At 37.9% G+C, this 14533-nt stretch overlaps 1 protein-coding gene across 1 annotated transcript in view; it reads right to left on the reverse strand.

Annotated features, from left to right (window-relative positions):
- The window catches only part of LOC124598582 (mucin-6-like), a 332175-nt gene that overhangs the window by 52012 nt on the left and 265630 nt on the right, over positions 1–14533 (reverse strand). The window contains exon 10 of the mRNA XM_047136011.1: positions 11554–13093. Coding sequence (XP_046991967.1) covers positions 11554–13093 — 1540 coding nt within the window. The remainder of the gene's footprint in view (positions 1–11553; positions 13094–14533) is intronic.

Below are 14533 nucleotides of genomic sequence, written 5' to 3' on the forward strand. Positions count from 1 at the left end.
TAAGGTGTCCTCACTTTTAGGAGCACTTGTTGAGAAACGTTCTCACCACATTCAGAATTCAGATGAATTTAATAGGTGGTTGAAGATTCTCAGGCTCCACAGTACAGACTCACATGTCAGGTTTGATGCAGTTTTATTGTTTATCACCAAATCCAACACATAATCCTTATCTTTGCTTGCAAAAGGTTTTCATAAAAAGATAATAACTTTATTTCAGCATGCACCCATGTAATATTTTTTATTCAAATCTGATTTCTTTGCACAGGCTGATGGTGTTGCCAATTGGAAGACCTCTGTCACCTCCGGTGACTAATTTGTTTACACACACTTTGAGGAAAAGCCATGTAACTCTGCTAACTTTAAGCTCAGTATTTGTGTGAGGCATGTAGATGACACATTTGTGATATGGCTCCATGGTGTGGAGAAACTTCATCAGTTCTTTGCCACCTTAATTCCATTCTGGAAAACATGTAATTCATGATGGAGATGGAAAACGGTAGATGCCTTCCCTGTTTGGATATTTTAGTTCATCACAAAACTGTGGCACTTTGGGGCATGGAGTCTATTGTCAAGCAGACCCCTATCACCATTGATCGTGCACTAGTTGTGTAGTTATGTCCTCAATACACATGTTCATAGGGCACATACCAGATGACCAACAGGAATCAGATATTTTTCGTTGAGGTAGAGTGGGGGAACCTTCAGCAGTGCTTTTGCTACCAGATGCCATTTTAGTAGTGATGGTGCAGTGGGCAGCAGAGCACTGCATGAGACAGTTGTTGATTCGGAGTCTATATTGTTCAGCAGCTGAAGGGAACAGATAAGCATCAAGAAGAGAGGACTTTACCATCTGAAAGCATGTGCTGCTTGAAGACACTGTAGCTGTGATAATCATTGAGTGATGAGGCTCATTTTCATTTGAGTGGGGAGGATAACAAGCAAAATTTTCAATACTGGTTTTCTGAGAATACACTTGTAATTCATGAAACACTGTAACTATGTGCTTGTGATTAGCTGTCTCATCATTGCCCCCCCCCCCCCCCCCGTATTTTCTTGAAGATGAAAATGGTGTCACTGTGACAGTCGACAGTGAACATTATTGCATCCACAGCTGTGACGGCGATGTCTACATGACAAGAACAATGTTTATTTTCGACAAGATGATGCCACCCCACACACTGAATGTAAATCTATGGTCGTGGTTTGTAGTATTTTTCAATGGTGTGTCATTTCCCATTCCTGTGATATCCTGTGGCCTCCAAGGTCTGCCAGTTTAAGCATTTGTGACTCCTTTTTGTTGGCATACATAAAATCGCAAGTTTATTCCCTTGAATGATTTGAAGAAGGTAGTTATGCAGAAAGTGGAAGCAATTGATCATGAGAAGTTTGACCATTTACAGTGATTTTCAGCAAGGACTTGAGATTTGAATTTGAGAAAGTGAACACACTTGTTGGACATTATCTTTCTTTCATAATATGCATTTCAAATGGCATGTAATTACAAAGATGTAGTAAATTTACATCTGAATTACAAATTAGATGCATACTGTTCATTTTGACAATGTCCAATTCCCATCAGTCATCCTGTACTACTTTGGGCAATAAAGTCTGCATGAGGAACTTCAACAACTCAAAAAAGTGCTATCAACTGTACAAAGTACAAAAGGCTTTGCTATTAAAACTGAAAGTGGGTCAGGAAGCTGACAGAGGAAAATTTCAAATTCATGGACTTCTTACTATATGTAGTGAGTCTTTTTTTTTTCTCATATATAGCAGATCCTAGACTGGCAATGGCAAGGAAAGCGTTTCTGAAGAAGAGAAATTTGTTAACATCGAGTATAGATTTAAGAGTCAGGAAGTCATTTCTGAAAGTATTTGTATGGAGTGTGGCCATGTATGGAAGTGAAACATGGACGGTAAATAGTTTGGACAAGAAGAGAATAGAAGCTTTTGAAATGTGGTGCTACAGAAGAATGCTGAAGATTAGATGGGTAGATCACATAACTAATGAGGAAGTATTGAATAGGATTGGGGAGAAGAGAAGTTTGTGGCACAACTTGACCAGAAGAAGGGATTGGTTGGTAGGACATGTTCTGAGGCATCAAGGGATCACCAATTTAGTATTGGAGGGCAGCGTGGAGGGTAAAAATCATAGGGGGAGACCAAGAGATGAATACACTAAGCAGATTCGGAAGGATGTAGGTTGCAGTAGGTACTGGGAGATGAAGAAGCTTGCACAGGATAGAGTAGCATGGAGAGCTGCATCAAACCATTCTCAGGACTGAAGACCACAACAACAACAACAACAACATAGCAGATCCTCTGTAAGCATAACATGAAGGTCACCCAGCATCGAGGACAATCACTCTAGATGTTTCTGTGAAGGATGACTAACGCTGTGTACGACATGCATACAAAATCATCTGCCAGTGTCAACTCTTGGATATTGGGCAGGAGATGCCAGCTATTCAAGAATGTTTCAAAAAGAAAAAAATGGTGCTTCACCAATTGCCCCATGAATTAGAAGTGGCTATGCATTCCATTGAGACAGGTGATCCAATAGACTACAAAATCATTGATGTCTTACATCCACATAATTCTGCAGTTGGTGATTAAGGGAGCCATCTGAACACAATGGCGATTTTAATTTGGGTAAAATGTGGAATCCACCACATCAAACAGTCAGCTCTCAAAATCAGTGGTACAGGATCACTACACAGAGAGTGTGTCAGTAGCGTACAGCTCTGCCACCTCAGTGACATTCATGCATGTTGGGAATAACTATGTTTTTTGTGGTAATTTGTTATTTCTGTCTTTGATCTCTCTTGTAATTTTAACAGAGTACATAGTTGTGATAATTTGTGTTCCTGGCAATGTGGCATATGTAAATTTCATTCATTAGTGAGTCAGCATTATAATCTCCTACAAGGCTGATTGGAGTCATCGCCCAGTGGTTTATGTGCCCAGCAAGAGATCAGTGAAGTTTCCATATCTGTAACTACCATCTGTTCAGAAACTGATTATTCAAGACCACTAGTATCCACTTGACATAGATTGTTGTCACTTTTACTCATGAGTTACCATATTTTGAGTGTGTTCAATGTGATGGCATTATATTTTTGTCAAGAAAATTCAGGATTTATTTGCTGAATTGAACTAAGATGGCTTTGGTTGGACAGTCACAGTTTGGTTGTGAAAAGTTGACTGGTATGGCCAACTGCAACAACTGGAAATTTATGACTAAAATTTACCTAAAACATGAGGGCCATAGGTAACAGTTGTTGGCACTGATGAAGATCCAAAGAATGTACATAATGTCTCTATATCCAAACTTCATGCAGCAACAACTGCTGAAGGAGCGTAGTAAAATTTGCTAGCTGTATTCAAAGATAAGAGCTTATCTTGTTGTATTGAGCTGCCTGATGAACATACAGTTGTCTTCTGAGAAAAAAATTTAAGCGTATTTGTCACTTGCTGAACAAATTCGAAGTGTTGTTCAGTTAGTTCAGCAAATAAATCTTGAATTTTCTTAACAAAAATATAATAGCATCACATTGAACACACTCAAAATATGGTAACTCGTGAGTAAAAGTGACAACAATCTATTCCAAGCGAATACTAGTGGTATTGAATTATCAGTTTCTGAACAGATGATTTCTGAACAGATGATCTGATAGCTGTGATCATGCTAGTGGATTTCTAGCAGATTTCCAACACTTGATTATGGCAATTGAGGATTCAGGTGTCAATATTACTATTGATTTAGAAAGCCAATTGCTAATTTGACAATCAATGAAACACAAATTTTCTTTGAGAAATGAAACCAGAGATTTGTAAGCAGATGCGCTAAAAATAATAAAGGGAAGAGAGAATTGAAGGAAGGATTAATGAATCATTTTAAGATGAGAGATCTTGGTGAATTCAGTTGCTGTTCTGGCATGAGAATAAAACAAGACAGAAAGCAAGGCACGATTAGCATTGATGAAAGAAAATATGCAATTTGAACCTTGTTTGAAATTATAAAAATGAGAAGAAAAATTGACAGACGATGAACTTGTTACATTGCAAGCTGTTGGGCCATTCCTATATCTGGCTCGAGGCGCAAGACCAGGAGGAGGTCATAAGTGTATTCAGCTCCAACTATTGAAAAATCCATTGGGAAGCAATCAAATAAATTACAAGATACATGGTAGGGCTGACTTTCCGAAAAATTGCAATTACTGAAACTGAAAGTTTGACAGGCTTCATTTTTAAGTTCACTGGGGCAGCAATTTCATGGAGTTCAAAATGGCAACAAATGATTGATTTGTCAGTGACAGAAATCAAATACATAGACCTATCAACAGCAATGCAAGAAACAATGTACAGTCAATGATTGCACTATTAATTGTGTGTTATATACAGTGAAAAACCAGTAAGTGTGTTCTCTGATAATAGAGGAGCCGTGGCACTAAGTCAAAATTATGTGCATCATGTCCGAACAAAATGCATCAGTGTGGGGCACCACTACATTAATGAGAAAAATTTCAGCATTAATTCAATCAGTACCAACGAGCAGCAAGCTGATTTGTTTGATGAACATGCTTTCAAAGATTAAGCTGTGATAGTACTTCCAAGCCATTGCACTTTCAGAGTTCATGAATTAACATCTCGAGAACTTGTGAGGGTGTTGGGAAAAACTAAGTTTCTTACTGACACCTGGCAGTAGTTGGTTATTTTCATCTTTGATCTCTCATGTAATTATCACAGAATAAATAGTTGTAATAACCTGTGCTCCTAGAATATGGTGTATGTGAATTTTATTCATTACAAAGTCAACTTTATAAGTGTTTAAAGGATTGATTGGAGTCAATAACTAATACTGCATCTGTGATAGGCTGTGTCCATAGGTGCAGTAGTGTGAGCAACATGCTTATTATCCCTCAGGTTTATCTGGTGGGCAGGATGGCTGTACCATTAGTCTTAGTGACTCAGGAGAAAGTTGGATGGTTCTGAATTGAATCTGTAGAGAAGACTTATTGGTTACAGCTGATATCTTCATTACTGATTCACAACTAAATTACTGTATATGTCTGCGTCTGAAAATAAATCATCAGTGACTGTCACACCACACTTTTCAGTTAAAACAGCAGAAATTGGACTCCCACAGCTGTAGGTGTCCTTACTCAATCCAACAGAAAATCAGGTCTTTACCGACAGTGATTCTACAGTTAATTCCACGTAACTTTATTAATACTCTAACTGTGTGATAAATCTTAAGATTCCTTTTGGTAGCTTTTACACTGTTGAGTATTACTATAGTCTGTATGGCAAGAGAAGCCCTGATGTTAAATGAGTCTGGTGTGACTGTTTTGTGCATCTTCCATGGCCAGTCACATAACATGACATTGTTTATGTTTCTGTGGCAACATCTCAGTGTTTCTGCAGAGTTGGGCAGCTATGACTATTAGTCATTGTGGCAGCAATTCGCACATCACAGCTGAAAGCTGTCAACATGTTTCTCATGCAGTAATAACACTACGCCTGCTCCTGACTGCCTTGATGCAACTTCCTATTACTTTTATCCATATTCTCCATTCCCTTAATCCATTGGCACCTACATGAAAGTCTTTTTTTTTTATCTAATGTTTTGTAATATGGTTTATCAGCAAATTGTTTGACCCCTCATTTATTACAGTTTCACTTGGTGTGTCGACAGTTTGCACATTTTGCTGCATATCCATTTTGTTGAAAATATTTATAATGCAGCTAAGACAGCCATAGCAGTAACAGAGTAAATTTTAGTGCAAATGTTTACCATTCTCAGGTAAAAGAAGCTAGAAGGCAATGTGAGCTTACTTATGTGAGATGCATTAGAGTCTGTGTGTCACTACAGTTGTCTGCTTTATATTTGAGGAACATTAAAAAGTTCATCTCACAGCTAGAATTAGTTCTTACAAAGCTTTACAGAAATAACAGAATATAGTACTCGGCAATTTTAACATTATTTTTCTTTCAAATAGTAATAGTCATAAACAACTGGAATTCTCAGTTTTCAACCTACTCCCGATGGTTTTATTCGCAACAAAACTGTATGGACACAGCAAGACCTTGATTGATAATCTGTTCCTAGACCTCACAAATTACAATGATGTAAAAACACAAGCCATAATAAATGGTCTGTCTGATCACGAAAGTCAATTGACAGCCTTAAAACTCACCTGTAGAAAAAAAGTAAATGATAAATGATCACACCCATGTTAAACATGTTTGAATAATAAATGCAGAATCTGCTAACTTGTTTAGAAACAGTTTACACCATGAAAAATGGGAGGAAGTGCACCAGGCAGTTTCAATGAATGAGAAATTCAATTCATTCCTGGACTTATTTCTCACACATTTTGAAGCCTTTTTTCTGCAAAGACAGATTAAAATGAAATCAACATGTTGCGGAAGGATTGAGTGGGTAACAGCTGGCATCAAAATATGTGCCAAAAAGAGAGACCTGTATATAGAACAAAGGGATAGTAGTACAGACCTGTATATAAAAAAATGCTAGTACAATCCTAGCAGTGAAACTACATTAAAAAAATACTCTAAAATTCTAACACATGTAATCAGGAATGCCAAATAAATGCATTATGCAGAAAAAAAACCAGCAAGTCAAACAATGAAGCAAAAACCATATGGAACATCATAAAAAGTGAGACAAATAGGAACATAAAATGTGAACAAGTAGGGACTCCACAGTCCTGTGGTAGTGGTTCAGACAAGAATAATCAAAAAGTTGCAGCCTCTGATTTTAATAACTTTTTTCTCACTGTAGCTGAAAGAACAGGGAACCATAATAAACAGTCTTCCACAGAAGACATGGAGCTACTAAATCACATGCAAATCACACCAAATACAGCACATCACTTCAAAAGCACAACTCCTAAAGATTCTGAATGAATCAAAAATTACTTAAAAGCTCTGGATCTTCTGGATATGATGAAATATCAAATATGATTGTAAAATCATGTGTAGACTCAATCCATCATATATCAAGCTATTTATGTAACCAGTCAATGAAAACTGGGACATTTCGAGTCAGACTGAAACCTGCAATAGGTACCCATCCACAAATGTGGGGCAAGATACATACTGTCCAATTATTGGCCCATCTCTTTGCTGCCAGTGCTCTCAAAGGTGTTTGAAAGAGTAGTGGATTAAATCTCAGAAGTTATCTAATTGGGATCTTTTGTGATCTTGCTAAAGCTTTTGGCTGTGTAGATCACAGAACACTGCTAAAAAAGCTTCCATCCTATGGCAGCAAAGACAGATCTTTTGACATGGCCAGACTCTTATCTACACAACAGGAAGCAAAGAGTTATCTTAATGGAGGCAGGTGTAACAGTAAACTCAGGCTGTGTAAATGTAAAATATTGAGTCCCCAAGTGCTCAATCCTTGGGCCATTGATTTTCCTGATCTACATTAATGATCTACCAGTTACAAATTATGACAGAGCAAAAATAGTCATGTTTGCAGATGATATGAGTATTCTGATCAAGGGTCCCATCTCCATAGTGTCGAATACAGTCCTGACAGTCATTAACCAAGTACAAATGGTTCCCACCAAGTAGCCTAACCCTAATTTTTTTCAAAAGCTAACAAAAAACAATAAAGCTAACTCCAAGTTAGTTGCAGCAACCAAACAATTTACGAAACCACACATACAAAATTCCTAGGCAGCCAGCTAATAAGGGAAACTCACATGGCGCCCACCTCAGATTTAGTAGTGAGAAGCCCTAGTGGACAGCCCATCAAAAACTGAACACAAATTAAGCATGAAAACAGAAAGAAGGTGTACTGGACTGTGGAAAAAAAGCAGAATAGAAACAGTGAACAGCCCAAGTATGAAGAAGTCCAATATAGAGTAGTTTGAAGTAATGGTAGTGTCATGGTTTAGTGGTCATGGTGGTGGACTGAGAAGTGGGTGAGCCATGTTCGAACCTCTCTCAATGTTTGATGACAAGGCAACAAGTCAGCTGAATCCTCCAGTATATAACAAGTCTGGTGTGTCATACTTGGCATTAGTGACAGTATGTGTGTCATATGATAGGAATCTCTTATCGACGCACCTAATTTGTACACCTGGTAAATGAGTGAGATAGGCCTCATTGCCCATTTAGATGTTCCTATGAATATGAATGTGATCAATCCCAAGGAAATGATGCAAATGTAATAGTTTGTCACATAAGGTGCAACAAAGGAACACAACAATTTCACAGTCACACAGTTTCTCTGTGCCCTGTCAAAACATATGTTTTTAATGTTTTTGAAGTTTCGTTCTGTTTTGGAAGTTTTGACTCTTGAATTCTTTTGGTGCAACATAGTTCACACCTGTTTATTTGTTGTTTTCATTTCTATGAGACATCTATGTGGTATCTCACCTGCTCTCACTGCTCATCACATTTACTTGTGACAGTAATGTATTCTTACCACGACTCATACTCTATAACCAACGTATAGTATGATGACTGCCAAGACTACAGAAAGAGGACAAACATTTCAATGACTGGATGGACAGTTCCGTATGTTGTGTGGAAAAAAAGTCATCAGGGAGTTTTGAACATGGCTTGTCCGGTTTACAATCCTACATCATGACCCCTCAGCTATAATGCCATGGCTGATCATATTCTCTCAATATGGCACTTGTTGAACTTGGACCGTTCACTGTTACTGTTTCTATTTTGATTTTTCCCCCTCCACAATTCAGCGCAGCTTCTTCCTTGTTTCATGCTTGATCTGTATTCAGTTTGCCGCACAGGGTAGCCATGTGGTCTGGGGTACCTTGTCACGGTCTGTGCGGCTCCCCCAGTTGGAGGTTCGAGTCCTTCCTCAGGCATGGGTGTGTATGTTGTCCATAGCGTAAGTTAGTTTAAGTTAGATTAAGTAGTGTGTAGGCTTAGGGACTGATGACCTAAGTAGTTTGGTTCCATAAGACTTACTACACATTTCCGCATTTTGTGTTCAGTTTTTGACGGGCTATCCCCTGGGCCATCTTACCACTATACCCGGGGGGCCAGGTGGGGGTAGGGGTGGTAGTTTCCCTTGTAAGATGGACAGAGCGAATTGATCAGCTGGTCAAATAACTTAGCTCAGCCTATTCTGCCCTGAGAGCTATTTCTCACCATGTTAACAGGGAAATATTGCGGTATATTGATAATTTTGAGGAGGATAGGACTACAAAAGTTGAAGAGAAATATTGCTTTTGTCATATTTTGTTATTTCCATTTGTACTCTCATATGGTTTTATCTTCTGGGGAAATGCTACAGGAGTTTAAAGGGTCTTCAAACTACAAAAATGAGCAGTGAGGTTAATATGTGGGGTCTCTAACAGACCATCCTATAGAGGTCTCTTTAAGACTCTCAGAATATTTACTGTTACAGACCAATATATGCATATATATATGTAAGGTAAGTCTTTTCGCTCCCGGGATTGGAATGACTCCTTACCCTCTCCCTTAAAACCCACATCCTTTCGTCTTTCCCTCTCCTTCCCTCTTTCCTGATGAGGCAACAGTTTGTTGCGAACGCTTGAATTTTGTGTGTATGTTTGTGTTTGTTTGTGTGTCTGTCGACCTGCCAGCACTTTCATTTGGTAAGTCACATCATCATTGTTTTTAGATATATATTTCCTACGTGGAATGTTTCCCTATTATAACTATATATATACACAAGCAGACATAAATATGTCTGCTTGTGTCTGTATATGTGTGGATGGATATGTGTGTGTGCGAGTGTATACCCATCCTTTTCTCCCCCTAAGGTAAGTCTTTCCACTCCCGGGATTGGAATGACTCCTTACCCTCTCCCTTAAAACCCACTTCCTTTCGTCTTTCCCTCTCCTTCCCTATTTCCTGATGAGGCAACAGTTTGTTGCGAAAGCTTGAATTTTGTGTGTATGTATGTGTCTGTTTGTGTTTCTATCGACCTGCCAGCGCTTTCGTATGGTAAGTCACATCATCTTTGTTTTTAAATATATTTTTCCCTCGTGGAATGTTTCCCTCATATATATATATACACACACACACACTCGCAGATAATGTTTGTAGCCAGCAACAAGGAATTATTCCAGAAAAATTGTGAAATTCACATGCATAACACAGGATGGGAATAATTTCCACCAAGGCTCTGAAACTCTCACATAAGTCCACAGAGGAGTAACTGAGTCAGGAGAAAAGTATATATCAAGCTTTCCAACAGTATAAAAAAGGAAATTAATAACATGCAAGTATTCAAAAGTAAATGAAAAACACTCCTCAGAGAACAAACTTAATTCCTAGAGTAATAAGAATTCTTTTTAGTAAAAATAGTGGAAAGAAACTCTTTACTTTCATTATGAAGACAAAATTGTGTACTCCTAACATAAGTTACAGTGATAAAATGTAAATTTATTTATATCATAGGTTAAAATGTGATCTACCATTTATTCCGCACTATTAAGTATTCATTTGAACTTATTTATGTGATGACGATAATTTTGTGTTTAAATTTAAATTGTAATGACAAAATGTAAATTTCATAATTTATTTGTGGCACTGGGATAAAAATGGGTGCTTCCATCCATTTTGCCACTTCAAGCATTTGCTTGAACTTATACCAATAAAATTCAGGTTGTAATATTGTCCACAGTCAGTTGTTCATAGAAAATAAGTATTTGTGTGATATATGTAATGCTCACATGATTTTGTGTTATTTCATTTGACTTGTTCTTTATTACTAGTACACCATTTGTTCATTATGTAATCAACAGGACCAGATAAAAAAATCAGATAAAATCAAACTGGAAAGGACATCTACATTTAGACTTGGCAAGCTACTGTGAAGTGCATGGCAGAGGGCATATCCCATTGTACTAGTTATTAGGGCTTTCTTCTGTTCCATTCATTTATAGATCATGGAAAAAATGACTGCTTAAATACTTGTCTGTATACTGCAATTGCCTTCATATACATACGGGGTGGTAATACATTGCTAGGTTTATCACTTACAGTTGTTTCTATAAACTTTCAAAGTAGGTTTCCATGCGGCATTTGGATAGTGACCATTATGTTCTTGGCTTTGACAATACTTGAATTTTTTTGTGGCTTACACATGTTTCAGTTTTATTGTTATTTTTCTCAATATTACTTTTCAGTTTGGTTAACTGTGTTTCATTAGATGAAATATTGGTAACCAGAGAGTTGCTGGTTCAGGTCATACCTTAGCATGAGTGTGAAGATAAATCTACTAAGCAAATAGTTCATATTAAACATCTTTAAGGTGCTGATAAAATGAAGAGAAAACAAAAGAAATAAAACACTACAAAATAAATGTAGAAATTTATAGAACTGTAAAATTACAAAATCATGTAGCGTGTTGTGGTCAGAATTCCTTGTGAGGCAAAGTAATTGAAATTAATGATATGCAAAGCAACACTACAGAGGGCACGTTTTTTGTATTACACTGAAAATATATTTTTTACCTGTATTTGAGAAAGGTCCATACATTCTGAACTTATACTACTCTATCTCAATATGTGTACACACCCAAATGATGGAAGCTCTAGGAGATTTTGTTGTTGGTCTGTATTCTGCTGCTGCAACGTATCTAATTTTATTTCATCCAGTTCCTCCAGGAAGTCAAATGTTTCTTGATTCTGTTCATTTGTGGTCTGATCACAAATTTCTTCAATATCTTCTGTCTTTACTGTAATATTATCACACATAAGTTTTTGTACATGTCTTTGGCTACTGAGATCCAAGCCATGGGTGTCATCAACCATTTGTGAAGACACTGTGTCATCATGACTGAAGGAGAGATGTTTTCTCTGTAAGTCTACTCGAAATTGTGCCTGTTGCAAATCTTCTGCTACATTTGCTGTATTCAGAGTACTGTTACACCACATGTTCAGCCGAGCTTCCTGATCTTCCTTAGATTTTATTACAGTTCCTTGAGATGGCCTAGAGATTGTCTCTTGTTTAATGTATTCAGATATTTTCTGCTGTACATGCAGATCAGTAAACAGATTCTGCACATGCAGTGATTTTTTGTTCGATATATTAAGAGGCATTTCTGGTTGCTTTGTTTGCCTAGGCTCTGTAATCACCTGTTCAGCAACTGTCTTTGATGTTCTCAGAGCTTTCTTTTGTTTTTGAACATTTCCCTTTTGACACATACCGATTTCAGACTGCCCTTGCATAAGCAATTGTGTTAGTTGTGACATTTTTGGTTGCTCTTTGTGTTTCACTTGCTCTGACTGATCTGTCTGAGAATCCTTCATATTTTCATTGTTCAGATAATGGAATTGCTGCTGATGCGTACATTCTGACATTTGATTCACATACTCCTTCCCATGCACAATTACACCTCTCTGCATTCTTCCTACTGAAGAGCTTTGTGAAGCTTTATGTCCTTCAAAACTCTTTGCCCATTGCACGGTGCATTCTTGTTCAAGTGATTCTGATTTTCTTTTGCAGCCTCTTTTTGCTTTTACTTTGTTTAACTGCAGGTTCATATCCTGGTGTGGCGTTGTTTCGAAGTGTTGGCTCTGTGTAATGATCCCATGTTCATTTCTGTGGTGCTGTAGAACTGGAACACAGAGTCCATCTTTCAAGGCATGGGCTGTTTCTGCTTCCTCCTGTATCTGCGTCTGAGTTTTCTTCTTTTTCTGGGTGCACTGTGACTGTTGTTCTTGTTCAATATGTGCCTGTATCACTTGTTTCTGGAGCTCTTCATTCAGTCGCTTCACTGTGTCTTCTTCAGTTTTTCTCTGCTGTTGCTGCTGCAGCTGTTCATTCCTCCTTCTCAGTGTTTCTTCATTCATCCGTATCACTGTGTCTTCTGCACTTTTCCTCTGCAACTGTTGCCTTTGAACTAGCTTCAAGTGCTCCAGTTCTTTTTTTTGCTGTTGCTTCTTTGTTGTTTTACAGTTTGCATTATTACAGCATCCACTGTTACTACAAGCAGGTAAAGATGGAGTTTGTGCTGAGGAATTCGTATCTTGTAGAGCTGACCTCAGGAAGTCACTCTGATATGATAATGAGGTAGCAGATCTTCCGCTCTGGGTGTATTGTGCCAGGGCAGAACCTGAAAACAATAAATGCAAGTGTTAAAAAAGAACTGCTCATAGTCAACTGAGAGCTATTACTTACCTAACAAACTTCGACATAATCATTACATCGAAACGGCTGACAGTTTACCATGAGATTTCACAATCGATAACAAGTACAAAATGCTGAATAAAAATATGCAGTTTATTTAAAACCTGGTTGATTTGGGAAACCCCCTGAAATTTTAATTTTTAGTTATGGCTGTCTAAAACTGCTAATAAACATTGCTACAAGGAAAATGAAAGAGAAAAACATCAGTGAATGGAAATAGTTGTTGTTGTTGTGGTCTTCAGTCCAGAGACTGGTTTGATGCAGCTCTCCATACTATTCTATCCTGTGCAAGCTTCTTCATTTCCAAGTAACTACTGCACCCTACATTCTTCTGAATCTGCTTAATTAATCTGCTTAATGTATTCATCTCTTGGTCTCCCTCTACGATTTTTACCCTCCATGCTGCCCTCCAATACTAAATTGGTGATCCCACGATGCCTCAGAGCATGTCCTACCAACTGATCCCTTATTCTAGACACGTTGTGCCACAAATTCCTCTTCTCCCCAATTCTATTCAGTGCCTCCTATGTGACCTACCCATCTAATCTTCAGCATTCTTCTGTAGCACCACATTTCGAAAGCTTCTATTCTCTTCTTATCTAAACTACTTATTGTCCATGTCTCACATCCATACATGGCTACACTCCATACAAATACTTTTAGAAAAGACTTCCTGACACTTAAATCTATATACGATGTTAACAAATTTGTCTTCTCCAGAAACAGTTTTCTTGCCATTACTAGTCTACAATTTATATCCTCTCTACTTATACAATCATCAGTTATTTCTCCCCAAATAGAAAAACTCATCTACTACTTTATGTGTCTTATTTCCTAATCTAAGCCCCCCAGCATCACTTGATTCAATTACATCTACATCTACGTGATCACTCTGCTATTCACAGTAAAGTGCCTGGCAGAGGATTCAATGAACGACCTTCAAGCTGTCTCTCTACCGTTGCACTCTAGAACGGCATGCGGGAAAAATGAGCACTTAAATTTTTCTGTGCAAGCTGTGATTTCTCTTATTTTATCGTGATGACCATTTCTCCCCATGTAGGTGGGTGCCAACAGAATGTTTTTGCAATCAGAGGAGAAAACTGGTGATTGAAATTTCATGAGAAGATCCCATCGCAATGAAAAACATTTTTGTATTAATGATTGCCACTCCAATTTATGTATCATGTCTGTGACACTATCTCCCCTATTTTGCGGTAATACCAAATGAGCTGCCCTTGTGTGTACTTTTTCGATGCCACTTGTCAGTCCCACCTGATGCAGATCCCACACCACACAACAATACTCCAGAACAGGGCAGACAAGCATGGCATAAGCAGTCTCTTTAGTAGACCTGTTGCACCTTCTA

Source organism: Schistocerca americana, chromosome 1 (genome assembly GCF_021461395.2).
Source record: "Schistocerca americana isolate TAMUIC-IGC-003095 chromosome 1, iqSchAmer2.1, whole genome shotgun sequence".
Lineage (NCBI taxonomy): Eukaryota > Metazoa > Arthropoda > Insecta > Orthoptera > Acrididae > Schistocerca > Schistocerca americana.